Source organism: Heteronotia binoei, chromosome 5 (assembly GCF_032191835.1).
Source record: "Heteronotia binoei isolate CCM8104 ecotype False Entrance Well chromosome 5, APGP_CSIRO_Hbin_v1, whole genome shotgun sequence".
Classification (NCBI taxonomy): Eukaryota; Metazoa; Chordata; class Lepidosauria; order Squamata; family Gekkonidae; genus Heteronotia; species Heteronotia binoei.
Window position 1 is genome coordinate 249,644 of NC_083227.1, and position 27,261 is coordinate 276,904.

Here is a 27,261-nt window from a genome sequence, read left to right on the forward strand (position 1 = left end):
CGTCAGTTCAGGCTCCCGTGGGGCTAGAACATGCCTCCCCCGTCCCACTCCACCAGGTACTGGACGGTGCCGTCAGGGGTGACGCGCCTGGCCAGGATCCGCACGGCCTCCCCGCGTGCCAGCCGGCCCACGGCTCCGAAGTAAGTGCTGGTGGAGGGGGGTGGAGGCGGGGGCGCAGAGGGTGGGGGTGGAGGCGGGGGGCTTGGGGGCGGGGGCCGAGAGGGGCAGGAAGGGGGCTGGAGGTTCGGGGCTGTCGTGGTGGTCTGTGGAGGCAGGAAGGTCGCAGGAGCTGAGGGAGGGTCTGCTGCTCGTGCTGTGGGAGGGGAGAGAAACGGAGAGAGTTAGCAGAGCTGCCCCACGGCCCCTTTGGGCTTCCCCTGGCTCTGGGCTTTCCCCCAGGGGCGGGAGGGCAGTGGGCTTCATGTCTCATGTTGCCCCCACCCCTTTGGTTAAAAGCTGGGCCCTCCCCCCCCAACCCTCCGGCTGTTTCACAGCTCTCCCCATTGCTTGCTGTGTGTGTGTGTGTGCCTCAGAGCAGCCTCCCCCTCCCTCCTGCCATATTGGGGGGTGGCCTCCTCACGGACTAGGGGACTGGCCAAGCACTTTTGCCTTTGCAATGCACCAAGGGGGGGCTGCCCTTTCACTCCCCCCAAGAAGAAGCACCCTGGACTGTGCGGCTCAAAGAAGCAGGTAGAAGAGACGCCCTTGGCTTAAGAAACCAAAAAGCTAATTGCCACAAGTATAAGAGGCAAACAATAGCCATTCGAAACACACTATAAATATCAACTACACCAAAATACATGTATTCAGTACAAATTAGATAAAGATAGATACAGACCCCATAGAGCCAGTTTGGTGTAATGGTTAAGTGTGTGAACTCTTATCTGGGAGAACCAGGTTTGATTCCCCACTCCTCCACTTGCAGCTGCTGGAATGGCCTTGGGTCAGCCATGGTGGTTAAGTGTGCAGACTCTTATCTGGGAGGACCGGGTTTGATTCCCCACTCCACTTGCACCTGCTGGAATGGCCTTGCGTCAGCCATGGTGGTTAAATGTGCGGACTCTTATCTGGGAGGACCGGGTTTGATTCCCCACTCCTCCACTTGCACCTGCTAGCATGGCCTTGGGTCAGCCAGTGCTCTCTTATCTGGGAGAACCAGGTTTGATTCCCCACTCCTCCCCTTGCACCTGCTGGAATGGCCTTGGGTCAGCCATAGCTCTGGCAGAGGTTGTCCTTGAAAGGGCAGCTGCTGTGAGAGCCCTCTCCAGCCCCACCCACGTCACAGGGTGTCTGTTGTGGGGGAGGAAGGGAAAGGAGATTGTGAGCCGCTCTGAGACTCTGGAGTGGAGGGTGGGATCAATATCTTCATCTACCTCACAGGGTGTCTGTTGTGGGGGGGAGAGGTAAAGGAGACTGTGAGCCGCTCTGAGACTCTTTGGAGTGGAGGGCGGGATATAAATCCAGTATCTTCATCTACCTCACAGGGTGTCTGTTGTGGGGGAGGAATGGAAAGGAGACTGTGAGCCGCTCTGAGACTCTTTGGAGTGGAGGGCAGGATATAAATCCAGTATCTTCATCTACCTCACAGGGTGTCTGTTGTGGGGGAGGAAGGGAAAGGAGATTGTGAGCCGCTCTGAGACTCTGGAGTGGAGGGTGGGATCAATATCTTCATCTACCTCACAGGGTGCCTGTTGTGGGGGGGAGAGGTAAAGGAGACTGTGAGCCGCTCTGAGACTTTGGAGTGGAGGGCGGGATATAAATACAGTATCTTCATCTACCTCACAGGGTGTCTGTTGTGGGGGAGGAAGGGAAAGGAGATTGTGAGCCGCTCTGAGACTCTTCGGAGTGGAGAGCAGGATATAAATCCAATATCTTCTTCTTAGCTGTATACTGAATACTGAAAGTAGGAGCAATTTATTCTCAAGGGTCCCCTGTGCAAGAAGCACCAGTCATTTCCCCCTCTGGGGTGACGTTGCTTTCTCAACGTTTTCACAGCAGACTTTTGACGGGGTGGTTTGCCATTGCCTTCCCCAGTCGTCTGCCCTTTCCCCCCAGCAAGCTGGGGACTCCTTTGACCGACCTCGGAAGGATGGAAGGCTGAGTCAACCTTGGGCCGGCTACCTGAACCAGCTTCTGCTGGGGTCGAACTCCGATCGTGAGCAGAGAGTTCTGACTGTAGCTTTCCCACTCTGTGCCACGGGGCTCCTAATAGTAAAAATAGGACTGTACATTCCATATATAATTTGGAGCCAATTGGAAACAGCTCCAGATTAAATGTAGAAGATACTTTCCTTGGACTTTGAAAATGATGCCTCTTCCTTTTTTTCCCTGCTGTGCGTCACCGAGATTTCTTTGAAAAGTATTTTTAATTGACCCTGTTTGCAATATTCATTGCCCTCCCTGGAGCTAATGCGCAATACACTTCTGACCACAGAGGAACATCAAAGTGGCCAGAACACACATAAACACATAAGAGAATGGCCCATCCAGTCCAACACTCTGTGTCACAGAAGAACATAAGAGAAGCCATGTTGGATCAGGCCAGTGGCCCCTCCAGTCCAACACTCTGTGTCACAGAAGAACATAAGAGAAGCCATGTTGGATCAGGCCAGTGGCCCCTCCAGTCCAACACTCTGTGTCACAGAAGAACATAAGAAAAGCCCTGTTGGATCAGGCCAGTGGCCCCTCCAGTCCAACACTCTGTGTCACAGAAGAACATAAGAGAAGCCCTGTTGGATCAGGCCAATGGCCCATCCAGTCCAACACTCTGTGTCCCATAAGAACATAAGAGAAGCCCTGTTGGATCAGGCCAATGGCCCATCCAGTCTAACACTCTGTGTCACATAAGAACATAAGAGAAGCCATCTTGGATCAGGCCAATGGCCCATCCAGTCCAACACTCTGTGTCACACAAGAACATAAGAGAAGCCATGTTGGATCAGGCCAATGGCCCCTCCAGTCCAACACTCTGTGTCACATAAGAACATAAGAGAAGCCGTGTAGGATCAGGCCAATGGCCCATCCAGTCCAACACTCTGTGTCACATACGAACATAAGAGAAGCCCTGTTGGATCAGGTCAATGGCCCCTCCAGTCCAACACTCTGTGTCACATAAGAACATAAGAGAAGCCGTGTAGGATCAGGCCAATGGCCCCTCCATTCCAACACTCTGTGTCACATAAGAACATAAGAGAAGCCGTGTAGGATCAGGCCAATGGCCCATCCAGTCCAACACTCTGTGTCACATACGAACATAAGAGAAGCCCTGTTGGATCAGGTCAATGGCCCCTCCAGTCCAACACTCTGTGTCACATAAGAACATAAGAGAAGCCGTGTAGGATCAGGCCAATGGCCCCTCCAGTCCAACACTCTGTGTCACATAAGAACATAAGAGAAGCTACGTTGGATCAGGCCAATGGCCCATCCAGTCCTACACTCTGTGTCACACAGTGGCCAAAAAAATTTATATATATATGCATACACACACACACACTGTGGCTAATAGCCACTGATGGACCTCTGCTCCATCTTTTTATCCAATCCCCTCTTGAAGCTGGCTATGCTTGTGGCCGCCACCACCTCCCGTGGCAGTGAATTCCACATGTTAATCACCCTTTGGGTGAAGAAGTACTTCCTTTTATCCGTTTTAACCTGTGTGCTCAGCAATTTCACATAACAACATAAGAGAAGCTACGTTGGATCAGGCCAATGGCCCATCCAGTCCAACACTGTGTCACACAGTGGCCAAAACCCAGGGGCCATCAGGAGATCCATCAGTGGGGCTAAAAGTCCTCCCACTGTGCCCCCCCCCCCCAAGCACCAAGAATATAGAGCATCCCTGCCCCAATATTCTGGGTCACACGTGTTCTCTGCTTGATACCTAGGTATGATTTTGTAATGTTTTGAGGCTACTATTGGGCCTATATCTGTTTTTTTTAATCTGTAATAAATGCATGTGTTTTCATATATTCGGAATCATAGAACAGAATTGGAAGAGACCTCCACAGCCATCTAGTGCAACCCGCAGAACAAGGCAGGAAACTCACAAAGACCTCTCTTTACACATCCCCGGTGACTCCTGCAGCTCCATCCCCAGATCCCTCCAGGATCCAAATTGGCCTGGAGAAAAATTGCTTCTTGACCCCAAAGTGGTGAACTGCAGTTCCCTGGGGACCTCAGGAAGGGCTACAAGAGAGAAGCCCCGATGCAGCCCTTCCTGCCCGCCCTCTCATGGTCTGCCTAAGTTCACAGGATCCTCATTGCTGTCAGGTGGCCATCAGCCTCTGTTGAAAGGAAGGAGAGGCCACCACCTCCCGAGGAGGAAGCCTGTTCCACTGAGGAACCCCTCTAACGGTCAGGAAGTTCTTCCTAATGTTGAGCCAGAAAACATTTCCACACCATCCTCTATATGACAGCCCTTCAAGTACTTGAAGATGGTGATCCTATCACCTCTCAGCCGCCTCCTCTCCAGGCTAAACATCCCCAGCTCCTTCAGCCTTTCCTCAGAGGACTTGGTCTCCAGACCCCTCACCATCTTCGTCGCCCTGCTCTGGACCCCTTCCAGCTTGTCTAGATCCTGCTTAAAATGTGGTGCCCAAAACTGAACACAAGACTTTAGGTGAGGTCTTACCAGAGCAGAGTAAAGCAATACCAACACTATACTTCTGTTGATACAGCCCAAAATTGCATTTGCCTTTTTAGCCACTGCATCACACTGTTGACTCTTGTTCAGTGTATGATCCACTAAGACCCCTAGATCTTTTTCGCACATATTACTGCCAAGACAAGTCTCCCCCATCCTATAACCATGCATTGGATTCTTCCTACCTAAATGCAGAACTTTACATTTATCCCTGTTAAAATTCATTTTATTGATTTTAGCCCAGTTTTTCAGCCTGTCAAGGTCATCCTGGATCCTGTTTATGTCTCCTATTGTATTTGCAACCCCTCCCAATTTAGTCTCATCTGCAAATTTAATAAGAATTCCCTCTATTCCTTCATCCAAATCATTGATAAAGATGTTGAACAAGGCAGGTCCCAGGACAGATCCCTGAGGCACTCCACTTCTCACTCCTCTCTAATGTTTGAAAACAATTCTGTTATATGTTTCTGATATTATTTGGCCCTTATATTTGTGGTCATTAACCTTTGGGTTTCTTAATTCAACTTTTTTGGGTTAAGAAGAAGAGTGCAGATTTATACCCCGCCCTTCTCTCTGATTAAAGTCTCAGAGCGGCTTTATCTCCGTTCCCCAACGACACCCTGTGAGGTGGGTGGGGCTGAGAAAGCTTTTACAGCAGCTGCGCTTTCAAGGACAACCTCTGCCAGAGCTCTAGCTGACCCAAGGCCATTCCAGCAGCTGCAAGTGGAGGAGTGGGGAATCAAGCCCGGTTCTCCCAGATAAGAGAGTTCTGGCTGACCCAAGGCCATCCCAGCAGCTGCCGGTGGAGGAGTGGGGAATTAAACCCGGTTCTCCCAGATAAGAGAGCTCTGGCTGACCCAAGGCCATTCCAGCAGCTGCAAAGGGAGGAGTGGGGAATCAAACCCGGTTCTCCCAGATAAGAGAGCTCTGGCTGACTCAAGGCCATTCCAGCAGCTGCCAGTGGAGGAGTGGGGAATCCAACCCGATTCTCCCAGATAAGAGAGCTCTGGCTGATCCAAGGCCATTCCAGTAGCTGCCAGTGGAGGAGTGGGGAATCAAACCCGGTTCTCCCAGATAAGAGAGCTCTGGCTGACCCAAGGCCATCCCAGCAGCTGCCAGTGGAGGAGTAGGGAATCAAACCCGGTTCTCCCAGATAAGAGAGCTTTGGCTGACCCATGGCTATCCCAGCAGGTGCAGGTGGAGGAGTGGGGAATCAAACCCGGTTCTCCCAGATAAGAGAGCTCTGGCTGACTCAAGGCCATTCCAGCAGCTGCAAGTGGAAGAGTGGGGAATCAAACCCGGTTCTCCCAGATAAGAGAGCTCTGGCTGACCCAAGGCCATTCCAGCAGCTCCAAGTGGAGGAGTGGGGAATCGAACCTGGTTCTCCCAGATAAGAGAGCTCTGGCTGACCCAAAGCCATTCCAGCAGGTGCAAGTGGAGGAGTGCGGAATCAAACCCGGTTCTCCCAGATAAGAGAGCTCTGGCTGACCCAAGGCCATTCCAGCAGCTGCAAGTAGAGGAGTGGGGAATCGAACCTGGTTCTCCCAGATAAGAGAGCTCTGGCTGACCCAAGCCAAACTGGCTCTCAGTTTTCAATCCCCTCTTTTTGCTCCCAGAGAGGAGCTCAACCGGCCTTTTATCGGGGGTGCCGCTTTTACTCAAAGCTGCTGTAGCCATTCTCAGCCATTCCCATTTGGAGGTGCCCGTGGGGGAGGGGCTAGATCCTCTTGGGACCCCAGTGCTCTCCACCCCCCCCCCGCTTGGCTCCAAAGAGGGCAGGTGGGCCCGGCCAGGCTTCCGTGGCCCCCCAGGCAGAAGAGCCCTCACCTCAAGGTCCCTGCGGTGTTGGCTGAGGGATGGAAGGAGGCGAACATCCGGATCGGAGCGCTGCAAGGAGAGAGGCAGACCGTCAGGACGGTGGCGTGGGGCGAGGCCGCGGCCCCCAACGGGCTACTCCTCACCTGTCCTGGCAGCGGGCATCAGTGCGGCGGAAGTTGTAAGTTCCGGAGGTGCCGCCGAAGCCACTGTACGTCTGGTTAGCGCTGACTGGGTTCTGCACCACCTCCTGCCACAGAGAGGACCCCGTCAGCCGGTCCCCGGGGGCCTGCCCCACCCCCCCCTCCCCGCCCCCCTTACCTGCGTGAGGGCTCTCTGCAGCCGCTCCCTCTCCGTGGTGCTGCGCAAGGCCACGCTTGGGGGTGGCTCCCCCTGCTGGCGGAGGAGGCGACGACGCTGTCTGGCCCTCCTGCGCTCCGGCCCCTTCCCACACCTGCCCTGTCCTGAAAGGAAGCTGTAAGAGACCCTCCTTATCTGCACAGCACGGGGGAGGGGGGGAGCTCCGGGAGGGGGCGTGTTGGGGGCGCACCCCCACTGCCCCCTCCGTGGCCCTGGGGCGGGAGAGAAGGGGTGTATTCACCTGCTGCTGGAGATGAGGGGGGGGGGCGGGGGGCGGGATCCTCAGGTGCAGCCCGAAGAAGGCCTTTGCGCTTCTTGATCTCCTTCCCGGAGATGAACCTGCAGGAGGAGGGAGAATCTCACCCCAAGTCCCTTCAGAGCTTCCACAGGTGGCAGGGGAGCCGGGCTTACCTGTCCTTGTGCGTGGTGAGGGGCATTCAGCAGCTGGCTATACCGCTCCCCCTTGGGCGTGTCAGAGAGCTGCAGGGGAAACCGAGAGTCAGGAGTCCCGCCCAGTCTCTGGCCGAAGGGGGCTGCCCCCAGCCCCAGGGGCCCTCCCAGCTGTGTGTGTGTGTGGGGGGACCCCGCAGCCCCTCACCTCTCCCAGCAGCAGGCTGTCCCAGTTCTCACTGGCGAAGGGCAGGATTTCCCGCTCAAAGTCAAAGTACTTCTTCTTGCAGCAGATGCTGAGGTGGTAGAGGATGAGGTGCGCCACGTCCACCCTGCGGAGAGAAGGAGGCACCCCTGCCCTGGGTGAGCGGAAGAGCGGCCCTCCTTGCCCGCCCGCCCCCTTTGCCGGCCCCTGGGCGAACTCCAAGGTCTGTCCGCAGGGCCTTGGTTCTGGGGGCCCCGTGGCAGAGCAGAATGTGGAGCCAGGAACGTTTGCTGCCCCAGCTGTGCCTTGTTCCTATCGACCGGGAAGGCACATGCCCGTTTGTCTGAGGGAGCTGCATCGAACAAAATGCACACAGGCTGGGGGAAGGGGCGGGGGGGGGGGGGTGGAGAGAGGAGGGGGTGTTCGAATCTCTGCCCACGCAATAGAAATCCCCTGTCAGGCCGTGGACACGCTGAGCAGCAGCCCGCTTAGCATGGCTTCTCCAGCCGGCTCAACGCTAGAACTGACCTGGGGGGGGCAGGGGAGTGGGCCAGGTGCCGATTGCTCCACAGCAGCCCCCCCCACGAGATTCTGCGAAGGGGCTGCCCCCACTCCCCAGAGAAAAGTTTTGCTGAAGCTTCTAGTGCAGAAAGGAGCTCTGCTGGAGGAAGGCGATAAAGAAGGGGGCAGGTCTGGCTCTTCCCCGCATGGGGCTTTGTTCTCCCGGCCCCCAAGGAAATGATGATGGCCACTGGGGGGGGGCGGGGCAGGCAGAAATTTTTCTCCAGGCCTCTTTGCCCAGGGACCGCGGGGGTGTTTTGGCCCCTCCTGGCTCACGGGGTGTCTGCGTGGGGGGGGGGGGGGAGGTCTTTGTGAGTTTCCTGCATTGTGCAGAGGGTTGGACTCTGGGAGCCCCTTTCAACTGTTCCGATTCTGGCTCCCCCCCCAACAGGCCTCTGGAAGGGCTTCACCTGCCAGCTCCCATTCCTGGACGCAGGTGGGGGCTTCCAAAAGCAAGCCAGACACCAGGCAGATGGCAACAGGCCTTTCCCGCACGGAGTCCTGGGGGCCCCCTATGTCCATCAGCCTGAGGCCACCTTCGGCGGTGGTGACGTCGGGATCTGCCCTTTGTCAGGGCCTTTTCCCTGGTGGCTCCCGCCTGGTGCCACAGCTATGCTGAGATGCTGAGAAAAGCTCTCCTTCCCTCCCTCCGTGGTATGAGCCTTTCTGTGGCAGCCCAAGGCTGAGTTAATGAGAAGACCATAATCCTTAACTGGTCTGGGAGCCTTTCTAGGTATTTGGTGCCTGGTTTTTAGTTCTAGCCGTTATCATGTTGCAATTGTTTTCATCTATAATCTTGGTTAATATGTTGTACCCTGCCCTGGCCTGTGGGGCAGAGAAGGCAGAGGAGAGATGGGAGAAGAGACCGACCCCAAAGGTCAGGAGGGAGTGAAAGCAGCACCGGCCATGGGAACATTCTCCCCCCCCCCAAAAAAAACCCCCGGAACTGCATCAGAGGCCATCCTCCAAAGCAGTCCGGATCGGACTCCTTGCTCTGAAGTCTGCACTGCCCCCCCCCCGGCTCCTCTCAAGGGGAAAGTGCGTGGTCTCCCCTCCCCCTCCGCAGGGGGCACCCCCAAGTCTGGCCCCCTACTCACCATCTCAGCGGGAGGCGGCGGACGGTCTCTGGGCCCCCCGTGCACACGCAGCACTCGAAGACGTAGAACCTGCCAGGGGAGCCAGTGTCACCCCCACGGGCAGAGCTGCACCCCTTCTGCCCCCCTCCCCAGCGCCCCCAGCGGAGCCTCACCTGTCCCCATAGAGGAGGGGCTTGCTAAGGCACTGGGTGCAGGCCTCGTGGAACCACTGGGCACACTCCCGGCACTGCAGCATCTTCAGGTTCCACCTGGGCAGCGAGGGAGAGAGGCAGCGGCTGGCCCTTGCTCGGATGTGCCCCCCCTCCACCCAGCGCTTGCGTCCCGCCACCCCGGCACCCAGGACTCCCGAGTGCCAGCTGATGCCAGGCGGTCCGAGCCGTTCCTGGCACGGGGGGAACCCCGCCCCCCAGCGAGACTCACTCTCCGGGGCCCCCGCAGTAGCAGTAGCACTGCTGCCGGTTGGTGAGGTGGTCGGCATCCCACTCCAGGGCCTTCAGCTGGTAGGGCAGCACCAGCTTCATGCCCAGCATGGCTTTGGCGTAGGGCCCTTTCTTGAGGGCGCCTCCCCTCTGCGGAGAGACAGAGAGAGACGGGCTCAGGCTGGCAGCTGCCGGGAGGAGGCGGAACTGGGAAGGGTCCTTCCAGGACAGACAAGATCCTGGCTGCCACCTCCCCTTTGCATCCTGGGTGCCAGCTAGGCAGTGCAATGCAAAAGACTACAGCAGGCTCTCACCAGCGCCCTGATTGGCTTGTGTAGGGAACAGAAGAGAGAAACAAGGGCAGGTGTTTTCCATGCCCGCATCTGGGAAAACCCCACCCCCCCCAAGCCCTCTGCCCAGTCCCCCCTGTAATGGACTGGAGGCCCAGGTGTCTGCCCCCCCCCCCCCCGCAAGGTGCCTACCTTGGTGGCCACAGCGAAGACACACTGCCGGCACATCCAGGGGCCATCCCCGAGCACTCTGGGAAGGTGGCATTCCTGGTGGTAGGCTGGGGAGGTGGGGAGAGAGGGCACGGGAATCAAGGGGGAAGCAAGAACTGTGTGTGTGTGGGGGGGGGGGGTAGGGATGCCAGCCTCCAGGTGGGACCAGGGGACCCCCCCACCCCCCCCCAATTACAGGCTGAAGAGGCTCAGTTCCGCTGGGCAAATGGCTGCTTGGGGGAGCCCCAAATCTCCCAGCCTGGCTCTGGCAACTGCTGGGTGTGGGGGGCGGGCACTCACTCACCGTGGCTGCACTTTTCGCACCTCACCAGGCGGTTCTCCTCAGGGCTCAGGTCCTCCAGGTGGCAAACGCAGCAAGTCCCCTCCTCCCCGGGCAGTGCAGCTGCAAGAGGGCATGGAGCTGAGGACGGGGCCTCCACAGGCAAGACCCTGCCTCCCCCCCCACTTGCTGCCCTGGAAGCCTGGGAGGGGGGCGTGGCCCGAGGGGCTGGGGGGGGGGGGCGGGAGCAGGGACTGACCGGGGCTGATGTCCTTCCAGAGCACCAGGAACTGCGAGTCGTCCTCGAACTGCACCAGGCACACCTGCCGCAGGGGGTCCACCTGTGGGGGGGGGGGGAGGAAGGAGAGGGAGTGAGCGGCAGGGGGGGGGTCCAGCCCGGCCAGGGGTCTCTCCCCCCCCCCCTCCAGGCAGCCGCCTGCCTGCCTACCTTCTTGACGGTGCCCAGGTAGAGGAGGCCGTCGGTCCAGCGCGCCAGGACATCCTGGCCCTCCCAGAAGCGGGGCCAGCAGGCGGGGGGCGGCGGGGGGGCCGCTGGGGGCCGGGCGAGGGGGCGGGGCGCTTCCAGGGGCGGGAGCTCAGGCGGGTGGGGGGCTCGCTCGCCATCACATCCCGCCCCACCTGCACCGAGGGCGGAAGGGCAGCCGTCAGGGGGGGAGAGGGAGGGAGGGAGAGGAGCCCCCAGATGCCCCCTGCTCCGCTCCGCCGGGGGGGGGGGAGGCGCCTGTCAATCAGCCCGGGGGGCTCAGGCGGCGGGACCCTCTGCAGCAGCAGCAGCAGCAGCGGCAGCCTCGCCTCCTTCCCTTCCTCCCTTCCCTCCTCGCAGCCCGGCCGAGTGACGCAGCAGCCAGCGCGGGGCGCAGCCAGGGGGGCATCCGAGCCACGCCGGCCCTGCTGATGCCGCTGCCGCTGCCGCCTGCGCAGACCCCCCTTCCCCCGCTCTCCCCCGGGAGACCCGCCGGGAGACCCGCAGCGCGCACGGCCCTCAGCCTCCAGGGAGGCCGGCCGTGCTGCGCAGCAACCCCCTGCGCACGCCCCCCATGACACCTGCGCCCCCCTGCAGCCCCCAGACTCCCCCCACCCCCAGCCTCACCTGCGCCCCTCTGCAGCCCCTCCGACCCCAAGACTCCCCTCACCCCCAGTCTCACCTGCAGGCCCCCCATGACACCTGCGCCCCCCCTGCAGCCCCCAGACCCCCCAGCCTCCCCTGCAGGCCCCTAAAGACCCCCCCATGACACCTGCGCCCCCCAGACCCCACCCCCCAGCCTCACCTGCGCCCCTCTGCAGCCCCGCCGGCCCCAAGACTCCCCCCACCCCCAGTCTCACCTGCAGGCCCCCCAAGACACCTGCGCCCCCCTGCAGCCCCAGGCTCCCCCCACCCCCAGTCTCACCTGCAGGCCCCCCCAGACCCCACCCCCCCAGCCTCACCTGCGCCCCTCTGCAGCCCCGCCGGCCCCAAGACTCCCCCCACCCCCAGTCTCACCTGCAGGCCCCCCAAGACACCTGCGCCCCCCTGCAGCCCCCAGACTCCCCCCACCCCCAGTCTCACCTGCAGGCCCCCCATGACACCTGTGCCCCCCCAGACCCCACCCCCCCAGCCTCACCTGCGCCCCTCTGCAGCCCCGCCGGCCCCAAGACTCCCCCCACCCCCAGTCTCACCTGCAGGCCCCCCATGACACCTGCGCCCCCCTGCAGCCCCCAGACTCCCCCCACCCCCAGTCTCACCTGCAGGCCCCCCATGACACCTGCGCCCCCCTGCAGCCCCCGCCGGCCCCCAGACTCCCCCCACCCTCACCTGCAGGTCCCCCAAGACCCCCCCCGTGACACCTGTGCCCACTCCACCCCCAGCCTCACCTGCAGGCCCCCCAATGACACCTGTGCCCCCCTGCAGCCCCCAGACTCCCCCCACCCCCAGTCTCACCTGCAGGGCCCCCAAGACCCATGACACCTGCGCCCCCCCGACCCCACCCCCCAGCCTCACCTGCGCCCCTCTGCAGCCCCGCCGACCCCAAGACTCCCCCCACCCCCAGTCTCACCTGCAGGCCCCCCATGACACCTGCGCCCCCCTGCAGCCCCCCAGACCCCCAGCCTCCCCTGCAGGCCCCTAAAGACCCCCCCATGACACCTGCGCCCCCCCAGACCCCACCCCCCAGCCTCACCTGCGCCCCTCTGCAGCCCCACCGGCCCAAGACTCCCCCCACCCCCAGTCTCACCTGCAGGCCCCCCATGACACCTGCGCCCCCCTGCAGCCCCCAGACTCCCCCCACCCCCCAGTCTCACCTGCAGGCCCCCCATGACACCTGCGCCCCCCTGCAGCCCCGCCGGCCCCCAGACTCCACCCCATCCCCCAGCCTCACCTGCAGGCCCCCCAGAACCCTCCAATGACACTTGCGCCCCCCTGCAGGCCCGCAGACTCCCCCCATCCCGTCTCAACTGCAGGCCCCCCAAGACCTCCCCGCAATGACACCTGCGCCCCCCTGACCCCCAGCCTCACCTGCAGGCCCCCCATGACACCTGCGCCCCCCCTGCAGCCCCCAGAGCCCCCCAAGAGCTCCTCTGCTCGCCCCTTCACGCGCCCTGCAGGAGCTCCTGGGGAGGGGGCTTTTCTCCAGCCCCTCCCCCATGCCACCTGCGCCCCCCGCCCCTTCAGGAGCTCCCCCCCTCAGCCCCCAGGCAGGCGGGCAGGCGCTGACCCTCAGCAGCAGCAGCAGCTCCTCGCGGGGCGCGGAGGGACGGGCGGAGTTCAACAGGTGCAGCGCGGCTCCAAGGAAGCTGCACCGGTTGGGTGGCCGCCCGCCCCGCCCCTCCCTCCAGGCCCCGCCCCCCCCGCCCAGAGACGAAGGCAGAGCAGGCCGCGCGTGCGCAGGGCCGAGGAGGAGGCGCTGCCCGCTGATTGGCCCGTCGCGCCCGGGAGGCCGCCCGCGGATTGGTCGCCAGGAGCCGGCGGACGCCATTGGCCGAGCAGCCCCGGCCGTGCCGCGGGGGCCGACGGAAGGGGCCGTTTGAATCGCGCTCGGGCGTTGGCGGAGGCGGGCGGAGGAGACGGTCCCGGGGCCGCCTGGAGGTTGGCAGCCTGGGCTTCTGCCGCCCCCTGCAGCACTTGGGGGCCCGACCGCCCCTCTCCCCCCGTGCAGCGCCCGGACTGCGAGGATGCAAGACCCCCGGCTGCCCCCCGCCCTGGGGCTGCAGGTGAGTGGCAGGGAGGCGCTGCAGGCCTCTGGGCCTCTGGAGCTGCCTCTGCAGAACCAGACCAGACCCCCTGGTGCATTAGGGTCTTTCTGCAGGATCTCCAGCTCCACTCCTACTTGCCTGGACCCTGCTGAGCTGGAGATGCCGGGGACTGAACCTGGGACCTCCTGCTTACCCAGCAGATGCTCTGCCACTGAGCCACCCTCCCTCCTTAACATTTATGAAGCTGCCTCTGCAGAACCAGACCAGACCCCCTGGTGCATCAGGGTCAGGCTGACCGGCAGCAGCTCTTTCTGCAGGATCTCCAGCTCCACTCCTACTTGCCTGGACCCTGCTGAGCTGGAGATGCCGGGGACTGAACCTGGGACCCTCCTGCTCACCCAGCAGATGCTCTGCCACTGAGCCACCCTCCCTCCTTAACATTTATGAAGCTGCCTCTGCAGAACCAGACCAGACCCCCTGGTGCATTAGGGTCTTTCTGCAGGATCTCCAGCTCCACTCCTATTCGCCTGGACCCTGCTGAGCTGGAGATGCCGGGGACTGGACCTGGGACCTCCTGCTCACACCAGCAGATGCTCTGCCACTGAGCCACCCTCCCTCCTTAACATTTATGAAGCTGCCTTCTGCAGAACCAGACCCCCTGGTGCATCAGGGTCAGGCTGACCGGCAGCAGCCCTTTCTGCAGGATCTCCAGCTCCACTCCTACTTGCCTGGACCCTGCTGAGCTGGAGATGCCGGGGACTGAACCTGGGACCTCCTGCTCACCCAGCAGATGCTCTGCCACTGAGCCACCCTCGCCTCCTTAACATTTATGAAGCTGCCTTCTGCTGAACCAGACCAGACCCCCTGGTGCATCAGGGTCAGTCTCCTCAACAGCCTTTGTCTCCCTGGTGAGACCAGCTGCCGCTTCCAGCCAGAGAGCGCTTATTAGGGTTTGTAGAATCTTTCGGGCTCAAAAGGCTGTTGAGGAGACAGGCAGGACATAGACAGGGTGAGATGAGCCAAATGGGGTGGGACGGTGGCTCAGTGGCAGAGCATCTGCTTGGTAAGCAGAAGGTCCCAGGTTCAATCCCTGGCATCTCCAAAAAAGGGTCCAGAGAGCGCTTATGTTTATCTGTTACGGTTTTAAGTCAGGGGTGTCAGACTCCCAGGTTGTGATGAGGGCCAGAACTGACACAAATGAGACCTTCTCGGGCCGCGCGTGTGTCATAAAATGTAACGGAAGGTAGCAGAGATTTATAAAGGGCAAAGTTTTTTAAAAACTTAAAAAATGCATAAAAGGCTAGCGCTCTCGCAATATTTTTGTTTATTTAACAGTTTCTGGTAATTGACACTTCTTGCTCTGAATTATTGTATAAAATCTAGAGACAATGTTGGTGGTGCAGCAGTTCTCTTCAAGCGTCCATCTATAAGTTGCAAACCTACTTTGGTTTATTGACATTCAATAGAGAAATCTCATGGTCAATGCTTTTGAGCCTAAGACTAAGGGGAAATATGACATGGCTGGGCCTTGTGAGCCTTTGTACATAAGAACATAAGAGAAGCCATGTTAGATCAGGCCAGTGGCCCATCCAGTCCAACACTCTGTGTCACATAAGAACATAAGAGAAGCCATGTTGGATCAGGCCAGTGGCCCCTCCAGTCCAACACTCTGTGTCGCATAAGAACATAAGAGAAGCCATGTTGGATCAGGCCAGTGGCCCATCCAGTCCAACACTCTGTGTCGCATAAGAACATAAGAGAAGCCCTGTTGGATCAGGCCAGTGGCCCCTCCAGTCCAACACTCTGTGTCACACAGTGGCCCAAAGAAATTATATATATACATACACACACACACACTGTGGCTAATAGCCACTGATGGACCTCTGCTCCATATTTTTATCTAAACCCCTCTTGAAGGTGGCTGTGCTTGTGGCCACCGCCACCTCCTGTGGCAGTGAGTTCCACATGTTAATCACCCTTTGGGTGAAGAAGTACTTCCTTTTATCCGTTTTAACCTGTCTGCTCAGCAATTTCATCAAATGCCCACAAGTTCTTGTGAGAAAGGGGAAAAAATTGCTTCATGCGCTGCTCTTGTCAGCCAATGGAGAAAACAGAGGCTTTGCTCTGCACGCAGGACCCTCAGCTAATGTGCAGTTGAGTAAGCCTGGCAAAGCACACTGTGATGCAGAAGGAAGCAAGAGAGGGAGAAGGAAGCAGAGGCCAGTGAGTTGCTCGGGGGTCTGATATGGCCCTCAGGCCACATGTTTGACAACCCCGTTTTAAGTCATGACTTACTTCATTGTTCTTTAAGTGAGTGAATATGAAAAAAATTGCAAGAGTACAAAAAACTTCTTTATGTAGATCAAATTAGGAACACATATTATTCTTTACCTCTCTCGACTGCTCCTTGCCAGGAGCACCGCCATTTTGAAGTCCAGACAAATGCTGTAGTGCAGGGGTGGCCAACGGTAGCTCTCCAGATGTTTTTATGCCTACAACTCCCATCAGCCCCAGCCATTGGCCATGCTGGCTGGGGCTGATGGGAGTTGTAGACAAAAAAAATCTGGAGAGCTACTGTTGGCCACCCCTGCTATAGTGGAAACTACTGTAGAGGGGAATTGCTATGTTTAAGGATCTATCTTAAGACTAAAACATAAAATACAATTTCTATTATTTTTACTGTAGTGGTTTCCAGGCCTCGGATTCAGTGGGAGCTCACAGGAGCACAGCTCCTGAACCTTTCTGAGAGTTCCACCTCCGCCTTCCCACCTTGTCCAATGAACAGGAGGTGCAGCTGCATAACAATCCCTGGATGAGCTTCACCACCGATTTTTCTACAAAATGACCCCTGTTGGTTTCACAAAGATTAGATACATCTGAGAGATTCAGGAGTGTTTGGGAAGTGGGTATTTTGTAAAGGCCCAATTATGTGCAGCTCACGTGACTATCAAGGCCATTTCATTTGTCTCTGATTCTGTGATGCAAGCCTTCCACAGCATAGAATGAATTTCCCGATAATAACGTTGTAAGCTGGGGATCTGCTTGTTATTTACCTAGCAAGGTCTATTTCGCCTAGCAGTTCCCAATTATTTCTTTAAGGATGTAAGAATGAGAATGTTGCTGACAGATCTAAGTCCTGAAAAGCTTTAGACCTGCACTTGTTCAGATACTACCATAGTAACAGACCACAATAACATCACTCTTCTCCATTTTATCCTTGCAACGACACAGTGAGATAGGTTAGAGTGAGAGGTTGGAATTGGCTCGAGGTCAACCAGCCGGCTTCCACGGCAGAGAGGAGATCTGATCTAGTCCAGCATTCTAGCTGTGACGCTGCTCTGACTGCCCCCACAATGCCCCTGCTGCACCCTCCAGCCCCATATGGTAGGGCAGGCGTGGTGTGCAGGAAGATGAGGGGATTAGATGGACATCTGGAGCAGAGGTCCATCAGTGGCTATTAGCCACAGAGTATTGTTGGAACTCTCGGTCTGGGGCAGTGATGCTCTGTGTTCTTGGGGCTTGCGGGGGGGGGGCATAGGGAGAGGTCTTCTAGTGCCCTGGCCCCACTGACGGACCTCCTGATGGCACCTGGGGTTTCTTGGCCACTGTGTGACACAGAGTGTTGGACTGGATGGGCCATTGGCCTGATCCAACATGGCTTCTCTTATGTTCTTATGGGACACAGAGTGTTGGACTGGATGGGCCACTGGCCTGATCCAACAGGGCTTCTCTTATGTTCTTATGGGACACAGAGTGTTGGACTGGATGGGCCACTGGCCTGATCCAACAGGGCTTCTCTTATGTTCTTATGGGACACAGAGTGTTGGACTGGACGGGCCACTGGCCTGATCCAACAGGGCTTCTCTTATGTTCTTATGGGACACAGAGTGTTGGACTGGACGGGCCACTGGCCTGATCCAACAGGGCTTCTCTTATGTTCTTATGTGACACAGAGTGTTGGACTGGAGGGGCCATTGGCCCGATCCAGCATGGCTTCTCTTATGTTCTTATGTGACACAGAGTGTTGTTCTAGAGGGGCCATTGGCCTGATCCAACAGGGCTTCTCTTATGTGACACAGAATGTTGTACTGGAGGGGCCACTGGCCTGATCCAACAGGGCTTCTCTTATGTTCTTATGGGACACAGAGTGTTGGACTGGACGGGCCACTGGCCTGATCCAACAGGGCTTCTCTTATGTTCTTATGTGACACAGAGTGTTGGACTGGATGGGCCATTGGCCCGATCCAGCATGGCTTCTCTTATGTTCTTATGTGACACAGAGTGTTGTTCTGGAGGGGCCACTGGCCTGATCCAACAGGGCTTCTCTTATGTTCTTATGGGACACAGAGTGTTGGACTGGATGGGCAACTGGCCTAATCCAACATGGCTTCTCTGATGTTCTTATGAAGGGGGGCTTCCTATTAGGTACTTCTTGGTGCTTTGCTTCCAATGTTCCCTTCCTTCCCACCTCAGTTACCACTCACAGAACAGAAGGCAAATGTGGATGGTGGACGGCTGCCCCTGCTGAAAGCCGCCTCCCCGGCTTCCTGTGGCTAGCTTGCGGCCCAAACGACCTGCCACCAATGAGAACGAGCCCCCGAGGGACAATCGGGTGAGAAGGGGGGGCGTGTTTGTTCCTCTCTGGACTAAGTTGCACCCCTGCTGGGTAACCATCTGCTCTCTGCTTGTTGCTTCCAGAAACGCCCCCGTGACCATCTTGTTCCCCCCAAGAGAGGAGCCATGTCGGTTGCTGTCTCCCAGCCGAAAGAGGCCCCTGCTGCTTCTGCCCCTCGCGGCCGGCGTGTGCCTGGTGAGCTGGGAGGGGAACGGTGGGCTGGAGCCCTCTGCCTGCCCCACCTCCCTCCCTCCCTCCCTCTTAACAGTGTTTTCCTGCAGGCCGTCGCTCGTCTTCGCGAGCAGGGAGAATCATGGCAATGGCTTCCACAACAGGTAGGGAGGGAAGGGGCGCTCTGCGGGGGGGTGGGGGCTGCCCTTGGCAGGCAGAAATTCCCGGCTTCCATTTTTTGGTCTTCCTGCAGCCAGTTGGGGGTTGTGTTCAGGCCCCACATCCGTCCGGGGCCCTGTTTCCTGCTTCAGCTGGGGGGAGGGAGGGGGGGCGATCATGGCCTTGTCCATCCACCCTCCACTCTCTCACTTCCCTTCCAGTGCTGAGCCGGAGGCCCGTGCCTACAACAGCAGCTCCTAAATCAGGTAGGAACTCGCTGAGAACCACTTCTGGTGTTTGTGAGCGGGAGAATTTCTTCCCAGCACTCGTTTCCTGGGGGAAAAGCTTTAGGGAGCGCTGACAAAAAACGCTTGCCTTGGAATGTCTGAAAGGCAAAGTTTCCCTCAGGATCTGTAAGCATGAGCCGTAAACGTACTATTCTCAAAGCTTGAGTCCACTGGCGCTTAAAAGACTAGCAAAGTTATATTCAAGCTCAAAGCTTTTGTGTGCAAATCTGAAAAAGCATGCTCCTACGTGGCAACTTAAACCTCGAATCAAACTTTGTTGGTCACCAAGGTGTCACGAGATTGGCTTTACTCCCCGCAGCAGACAACCTGTGAGGTGGGGGGGGCTGAGAGAGTTCTCAGAGATCTGCACTTCGAAGAACAACTCTGTGAGAACTCTTGCTGACCCCAGATCACCCAGCAGCTGCAGGTTATTATAGTAGAGAACTGAATATTTAGCCATCTTCAACTTTGCTTGGTAGTTTCATCTGCAGAATTTCTTTCTCGGAGACAGCAGTAATTAAGTGCCATCAGTTATAGTAGCAAAGAATGCAACAGCTCATAATTTTCGCAAGCGCTGAGTAAACTTGAAAATTTTCTGTTTAATTCTGTAGGAAGGCCAAATAGTATAAATTTATACGTCAACATAAGTGAGGCCTTTTGTGTTAAGCCGGTTTGTTGTAGCGGTGAAGAGTGCAGACTCTTATCTGAAAGAACCTCCACTTGCAGCTGCTGGAATGGCCTTGGATCAACCATAGCTTTCATAGGAGTTGTCCTTGAAAGGGCAGCGTCTGGGAGAGCTCTCTCAGCCTCACCTACCTCATAGGGTGTCTGTTGCGGGGGGGAGGTAGAAGGAGATTATGACGGCTCTGAGACTGTGAGATTCAGAGTTCAGGGCGGGATATAAATCCAATATCATCTTCTTAACTGAACAGAAGGAGCTTAGTTTGATAGAAAGCGTTGCTCATGTTTTCAGTTTTTCCTACAGTTCTTCCCCCCCTGGATTTTTTAACCTCTCTGGGCGCCTCCCCCTCCTGTGTGTTTGTCTGTCTGCCTCCACAGCCCCTCCCGGCCCGGCCCCCTCCGGGGCTGGAGAGAAGAAGCGGGCCCCCTGGGACCTGAAGGGCAGCTGGGCGACCTCCGGGCCAGAGTCAGCGTCCTGAAGGAGAAGTCGCAGGGCCTGGACAGCGAGAACCGAGCCCTGAAGCAGCAGGTGGCTGCCTGGAGCTGGAGCGGCAGCAGCTGGTGGCTCAGAACGGGGAGCTGGGCTCCCGAGCCAGGTGAGCACGCCTGCCCCCCTGCCCTCCCTCCCTCTCTCTCCCTTCCCCGCTCTGGCTGGCTCCTGATCTCCTTGCTCCCCTAGCTCCCTGGCCTCGGAGCTGCGCGGCTGGCAAGAGCAGGCCAAAGAGAACCTCCAGAGAGGTCTCCGAGCTCCTGGCCCGAGAGCAGCAGCTGGAAGAGATGGTGGGCAGCCAGAAGCAGAGGATTAGGGAGCTGGAGGGGGCCAAGAAGGAGCTGGAGGAGGCCCACTGGGGCCTGGCTGCCCGGCTGGATGCCACAGAGGTGAGCGGGAGCTGGAAATAAGGGAATGGGGAGCAGAGCCACCGTGGGGGGATGGGGGGGCTGGCTGCACATGGGAGGAGGCCTTCTCCCCCCCAAGAGGGATCCCGAAGGCGTGTGGAGGCTGCAGCTCAGTGGCTGGGCCCAGCCGGATGTGGGCAGCAGTGTCCCTGCCAGGCCAGGCTGGAGAGAGCATGCTTCCCTTGGCTCCGGGCTGGGCAGGGCTTAGGACTGGTGGGCTGCTGGAGGCAACGGGAGAAAGTGAGAGGGGCTCTTGTCGCTCTGCTAGTCCAGCTGCGACTGGCCGAGGAGGCTCTGGCCCAGCGAGCCTTGCAGGTCGAAGCCTTACAGTCCCCGCGTGGCGGAGCAGGACCAGCGGCTGCACGAGTCGGAAATGGAGCGCCGGTGCTTGCACAACATGGTGCAGGAGCTGAAGGTGTGTGGGGGGGTAGCTCTGGCTGAGCCAGTTGAGTGGGGGGGCTGCCTCCTGACACCAGGCTCCCTCCCTCCCTCCCTCCCTCTTGCAGGGCAACATCCGCGTCTTCTGCCGTGTCCGGCCTCTGCTGCCAAGCGAGAAGCAGGGCCAGAAGGGGATGGGGCACCTCCGATTCCCTCCCGAGGACAACAAGGCCCTGGTGCTCTCCAAGGCCGAAGAGGTGAGTCTGGCCGCCTCTGCCCAGCAGCGTTGCTCTCCTTTGCTCCTGCGCTGGGGCGGGGACAAGGGGGTCTGCGAAGCCCCAAGCAGAAGAACCCCTGGCCGGCCGGCCGGCCTGCCTCTTGAGGCTCGGAGACTCTCCCACACGGAGAAGGGGGGGAGTTCTGATAGGGGAGCTGTCAAGAATTCAGGTGTGGAGAGGGGAGCTGTTGGACACCTACAGACAAAATCTTCTGGGCAAACATTGGACAGGACTTAGCAGAGACAGAATGGAAGCAGAAAGGCAGAATCCCCATTACCTTTGAAGCTGCAGTGGGGAGGGGGGAGGAGTGACAGGAACATTTGTGGTTCTTTCTAGAAAATAGAACATAAGAGAAGCCCTGTTGGATCAGGCCAATGGCCATCCAGTTCAATGTGTCACACAGTGGCCAAAAAAATTATATATACACACACACGCACATACACCCTGTGGCTAATAGCCACTGATGGACCTGTGCTCCATATTTTTATCTAATCTCCTCTTGAAGCTGGCTATGCTTGTGGTCGCCACCACCTCCTGCGGCAGTGAATTCCACATGTTGATCACCCTTTGGGTGAAGAAGGACTTCCTTCTATCCGTTCTAAACCTGACTGCTCAGCAATTTCATCGAATGCCCACAAGTTCTTGTATTGTGAGAAAGGGAGAAAAGGACTTCTTTCTCTACTTTCTCCATCCCATGCATAATCTTGTAAACCTCTATCATGTCACCCCACAGTCGACGTTTCTCCAAGCTAAAGAGTCCCAAGCGTTTCAACCTTTCTTCATAGGGAAAGTGCTCCAGCCCTTTAATCATTCTAGTTGCCCTTTTCTGGACTTTCTCCAATGCTATAATATCCTTTTTGAGGTGCGGCGACCAGAACTGCACACAGTACTCCAAGTGTGACCGCACCATCGATTTATGCAGGGGCATTATTGCGTCACCCTCAGCACCTCTCGCTCCCAGAGCAGCATCCTGTCAGCCACTTAGGCAGCATGTAAAACGGCCCCGTCTGGCATGTTTCTGGCATCAAAATGCAAAATGGCCAGTGTGCCTTGGAGAGCACTGCAGGCTCTGCTGCTCCGTTCTGCCTGGAGAGGAGGCGGCTGAGAGGGGATCTGATCCCCGTCTTCAAGGACGTGAAGGGCTGTCCGAGAGAGGAGGGGGCAGAGCTGTTTTCTGATGCTCTAGAAGGCCGGAGCAGAACCGGCGGGTTGCAATTAAATCCGAAGAGTTTCTGGCTGAACATGAGGAAGGGTGGGGGTGGGCCAGAGCAGCGCGAAGTCCGGCAGAGGGTTGGCGACTCCAGGGAGGAAGAAAGAGTCCTCCCACCCTGCTGGCCCTCACTCGCTTTCCAGGACGAGGGTGCTGGTGACGGTGCCATCGTGTGGGTGGGCAGGCGAAGGGTGCCTCTGAGGGATGAAGTCGGTGGGCCCGGCCAGCTTGGTGTCTTGGGGCTGGAGGTGTTTGTTGGAAGAGCAGCTGGGAGCCCTTCTCTCCACCCAGCAGAGCTGCCGCTTGGCTTGCCTAATCCTACAAAACGGTGGCTGGCTGGGCGGCCAGAGGTGGCTTTCCAGGCTCTCTCCTCCCCCGCAGTCCAGGGAGGGTTTTGGGGCTGCTTCCAGCTGTGTGGATGGAGCACCCCGTGCCCGCCCTTCAGGCAGCTACTGGCACCCCCCACGGGTTGGTCTGAAGCAGGGCTGGAGGGATTCGTGGGCGCTCTCTCTCCATCAAGGGCCCCTGAACGCCTTGGGGAGTCTGGCCCAGGGGGGCAGAGGAAGAAGCAGCAGTCCGAGGGGAGGGGGGGAAGGAGGGGAATAAGGTGATCCTCCTAAAACTGCAGGCCCAGTACCCCAATGCCGGGGCCTCCAGCAGCACTGGGCGGGTGATCCCTCCGCCTTCCCGGCAGACGCGGTGAAGCCGCTTCTCTCTCTCTCTCTCTCGGCAGTCCCACGTTTGGGCGGGAGCGCAAGGAGGAGGTCACCTACGAGTTCAGCTTCGACCCGGGTCTTCCCCCCTTCCAGCTCACAGGAGGACGTCTTTGAAGAGATTGCTCTGCTGGTGCAGGTACGGGAGGGTCCCTTTGCCCCGCCCCCTTCCCCTTGCTCCGCCCCCTTGCACTTGGCCCTGATACGGGGGGGGGCTTCCTCCTCCTCCTCTTCTGCCGCAGTCTGCCCTGGACGGCTACCACGTCTGCATCTTCGCCTATGCCAGACGGGGAGCGGGAAGACCTACACCATGGAGGGGCCGGAGGAGTTGGCCGCCAGCACCCTGGGCATGATCCCCCGCGCAGTGGGCCAGATCTTCAAGCCGCCCAGCAGATGGAGGCCAAAGGCTGGAAGGTGAGGCAGAGGAGAGGGGGGCCAGAGAGGCTGGGCTGGGAAGGAGGGGCTCTGCTGTCTTGTGCAGCAGAACGAAGGTGGTCTCCTCTGGAGGGGCCCCAAAGGCCCAGAGGAGGCTGGCGGGGGGTGAAGGCAGCTCTCTGCGCGTGACCAGAGGCGCTCTGCTTCCTCTGACAACAGCCATGGCAGTGCGTTCGTGTGCCTGCAGTGTTTGAGGCTGCCTGGCTTTTGTGACGCGGGGGAACCCCGAGCAGGCAAGCAGGAACTGGAAGCTGCTCTGAGCATAGGTACAAAAAGAACATGAGAGAAGCCGTGTTTGATCAGGCCAGTGGCCCCTCCAGTCCAACACTCTGTGTCACACAGTGGCCAAAAAAACCAGGCGCTATCAGGAGGTCCATCACTGGGGCCCAGAACTCCAGAAGGCCTCACACTGTGCTCCCCCCAAGCACCAAGAAGACAGAGCATCCCTGCCCCAGACATAAGAACATAAGAGAAGCCATGTTGAGTCAGGCCAGTGGCCCATCCCGTCCAACACTCTGTGTCCACACAGTGGCCAATATGTGTGTGTGTGTGTATATATATATATATATGTACACACACACATACATACTATACACACACACACACACACACACATATATATATATACACACACACACACACACACACACTGTGGCTAATAGCCACTGATGGACCTCTGCTCCATATGCTTATCCAATCCCTCTTGAAGCTGGCTATGCTTGTAGCCACCACCAACCTCCCGTGGCAGTGAATTCCACATGTTAATCCCCCTTTGGGTGAAAGAAGGACTTCCTTCTGTCCGTTTTGACCTGTCTGCTCAGCAATTTCATCGAATGCCCACGAGTTCTTGTATTGTGAGAAAGGGAGAAAAGTACTTCTTTCTCTACTTTTTCCATCCCATGCATTACCTTGGAAACCTCTCTCAAGATTATGCATGGGATGGAGAAAGTAGGGCAACGGCCCTCAGTTGTCTGCTGGCTGCACAGCTGGTCCTCAGCCGCTTCCTGCCCGGCCTGCCACGTCTGTCCCTTCCTCTGCCAGTGGGGAGAGAGGCCCAGGGCCGCAGGGGAGGGAGGAGAAGTTGTGAGCCTCGAGAGCCCCTCCCCCGCTGCTGGCAGACTAACGCCGCCCCCCCCACCCCCCCGCAGTACCAGTTCACGGCCAACTCCTGGAGATCTACAACGAGTCGCTGCGGGACCTGCTGGTGTCGCGCCTGAGCGGAGCGGGAGCTGGAGATCAAGCGGGTGAACCAGAGCACGGAGGAGCTCCACGTCCCCAACTTGTCCTACATCCCGGTTGCCTCGGAGGGGGAGGTACCCACCCAGCTTCTGGGCAGGAGGGAGGGACTGGGGTGCTGGGCAGGGGCCGTCTTTGCCGTTTCCCGTCCCGGTCCTCCTCTGCCCCTGCAACCGGACCCGTGGGCCTGGGGGGGGCTGCAAACTGCAGTTCTGCACCCACGTGGAGCTCTGGGGGTGCGCACATGGGCCTGTGCTGACTCTTTTTTCCCCACGTGGACTCAGCGGGCTTCTGCGAAAAGGGCTTTTTTTGCAAGGGGACGTTGGCCTTGCAGCAGCACTGTGCATGGCACTCTCCCCCCCCCTTCTCCCCACTCTGCTGGTGTCACATGGGAAAGCAGGAGACGGTGGGGCTTCCTCGCCTTTGCAACACTCCTGGGCAAGAGGGGAGCAGTACTGAAGCATTCTGGGAGCTCTGGCGTGTGGTGGTTGTTTGGGAGCTGTCGCCCGTGTCCGTCCTGCTGCTGCTGGCATTGAGCCCTCCTTTCTCTCCCGCCCTCCCTCCCTCCTCGGCCAGGGTGCTGAAGCTGCTTCAGACGGCCAAAGCCAACCGGTCGGTGGCCAAACCTCCCTGAATGAGCACTTCCTCTCGCAGCCACAGCCTCTTCCAGCTGCACATCGAGGGCCAGCACACCAACCGGGAAGTGCACGCCTCCTGTGAGTGGCAGCAGCAAACGCTGAAGAGGGCGGGGGCGGGGGGCGGGGTCTGAGCCCCTGGACCTCTTCCTCTCTGCTGGGCCCCTCCTTCCAGCGCAGGGGCAGCTCCCCTGTCAGCTGGCACGGGCGGGGGGGGCTCCGCTGCAAGGGCCTGCCTGCCCCCTCCCCTGAGAGCCTTCCCTCTTGCCCTGCCGCAGCGGTGCTGAGCCTGGTGGACCTGGCAGGGAGCGAGCGGCTGGACAAGTCCCACTCAAAGGGGGAGCGCCTGAAGGAGACCCAGGCCATCAACAGCAGCCTCTCCAACCTCGGCCTCGTCATCATGGCCCTCAGCAACAAGGCAAGGCCCAGGCTCCTCTCTCCCTCCTTCCATTCCTTTCCTTCCTCCCTTTCCTTCCTTCCTCCCTTCCTTTCCTTCCTTCCTTCCTTCCTTCCTTCCTTCCTTCCTTCCTTCCTTCCTTCCTTCCTTCCTTCCTTCCCTTCCTTCCTTTTCTCCCTTCCTCTCCTCCCTTCCTTTCCTCCCTTCCTTCCTTTTCTCCCTTCCTCTCCTCCCTTCCTTTCCTCCCTTCTTCTTCCTTCTTTCCCTTCCTTCCTTCCTTCCTTCCTTCTTCCTTCCTTCCTTCCTTCCCTCCCTTCCTCCCTTCTTTTCCTTCCCTTCCTTCCTTTCCTCCTTCCCTTCCTTCCTTTCCTTCCTCCCTCCCTTCCTTCCTTCCTTCCTTCCTTCCTTCCTTCCTTCCTTCCTTCCTTCCTTCCTTCCTTCCTTCCTTCCTTCCTTCCTTCCTTCCTCCCTCCTCCCTCCCTCCCTTCTTTTCCTTCCCTTCCTTCCTTTCCTCCCTTCCCTTCCTTCCTTTTCTCCCTTCCTCTCCTCCCTTCCTTTTCCTCCCTTCTTCCTTCTTTCCCTTCCTTCCCTTCCTTCCTTCCTTTCCCCCTTCCCTTCCTTCCTTTTCTCCCTTCCTCTCCTCCCTTCCTTTCCTCCCTTCTTCCTTCTTTCCCTTCCTTCCTTCCTTCCTTCCTTCCTTTCCCCCTTCCCTTCCTTCCTTCCCTTCCTTCCACCCAGGGCTTTGGCCTCCACGGGGAATGCCCCACCCAACCCCCTCCCTCTTCTGAAACAAAAACCACCTGTACAGGAGGAGGAGTTTTCTGTCTGTAAGAATGACTTCACAGCCTGGGCCAAGTGATAAGAATGTTCTGGGTGGGCTTCAAGCAGTGCCCCCCCCACCCCGCCAGCACACACACACACACAGTAGGTTGGGCCATGCCCCTCCCCCCCCCCGTTTTGCTGAGGCCACTGGGCCAAGCCGAAGGACTCTTTTCTGCTTTCCTGGCATGTGTGTTCCAAAGGGCAGCTGGGCCTCGGCCTCCTCTCTGCCGCAGAGGGAAGAGTCGTCCTGCGGTGGAGCCCCCTCCCCCCCGTTCTCAGTGGGGCAGTGATGCTGCCGGGATCGGGGTCTGCCCATCTGCTGCGGGGGGGGGGGGTTGTTGTTTCACAAAGCTGTTTCAAATCGTTGCTCCCCGAATCTTCTCTGCCTTGCAGGAAACACATGTCCCATACCGGAACAGTAAACTCACCTACCTCCTGCAAAACTCCCTGGGTGGCAACTCTAAAATGTGAGTGGGGGGCACGGGGGGGGGGCAGGGAGAGATGCCTGTGGGGGGGGGCATGAAGAGGTGCTTACGGCCCCCTCCCTTTTCCAGGCTGATGTTTGTGAACATCTCGCCCGTGGAGGAGAACTTGCTGAGTCCCTGAACTCCCTGCGCTTTGCCAGGAAAGTAAGTGGCCGCTGGTGGGGGGGGGGGGGGGCAGGCAGGGCCCTCTCTGGGGGGGGGGGGCTGGTTGTGAAACCACACACCCCCCACCCCTCTTGGTCTTGTGTTGCAGGTCAACGAGTGCGTCATTGGCACCGCCCAAACCCACCGCAAATAAGAGCACCCGAATCTCCTGGCTAGTATTTTACTCTCTTTTAAAGCAGATTCCTGTGTTTTGTGATTGTCTCATGTATGTGTTGATCATTAAACTTTTCCAGTCAGCA

At 58.5% G+C, this 27,261-nt stretch overlaps 2 protein-coding genes across 2 annotated transcripts; one reads left to right on the forward strand and one right to left on the reverse strand.

The window, feature by feature from the left end:
• PHF1 (PHD finger protein 1) lies at positions 1-12,230 on the reverse strand. The gene is given in 18 exon segments (XM_060237646.1): positions 1-158; positions 160-313; positions 6,470-6,529; positions 6,604-6,707; positions 6,779-6,996; positions 7,079-7,115; positions 7,117-7,156; positions 7,229-7,248; positions 7,250-7,297; positions 7,416-7,539; positions 9,071-9,139; positions 9,223-9,318; positions 9,491-9,639; positions 9,972-10,057; positions 10,294-10,392; positions 10,529-10,610; positions 10,718-10,908; positions 12,209-12,230. Coding segments are annotated over 18 exon segments (1,734 nt in total). The 3' UTR covers positions 1-23.
• A 1,207-nt stretch (positions 12,231-13,437) lies between these two features.
• Positions 13,438-27,261, forward strand: KIFC1 (kinesin family member C1). The gene is given in 29 exon segments (XM_060237647.1): positions 13,438-13,476; positions 17,932-17,997; positions 17,999-18,070; positions 18,157-18,268; positions 18,355-18,408; positions 18,625-18,669; positions 19,750-19,806; positions 19,809-19,904; positions 19,907-19,967; positions 20,051-20,108; positions 20,110-20,250; positions 20,542-20,601; positions 20,603-20,683; positions 20,775-20,903; positions 22,868-22,876; positions 22,878-22,922; positions 22,924-22,986; positions 23,090-23,126; positions 23,129-23,224; positions 23,227-23,261; positions 24,431-24,446; positions 24,449-24,509; positions 24,511-24,606; positions 25,095-25,234; positions 25,432-25,571; positions 26,766-26,839; positions 26,927-26,961; positions 26,964-27,001; positions 27,111-27,261. Coding segments are annotated over 29 exon segments (2,001 nt in total). The 3' UTR covers positions 27,156-27,261.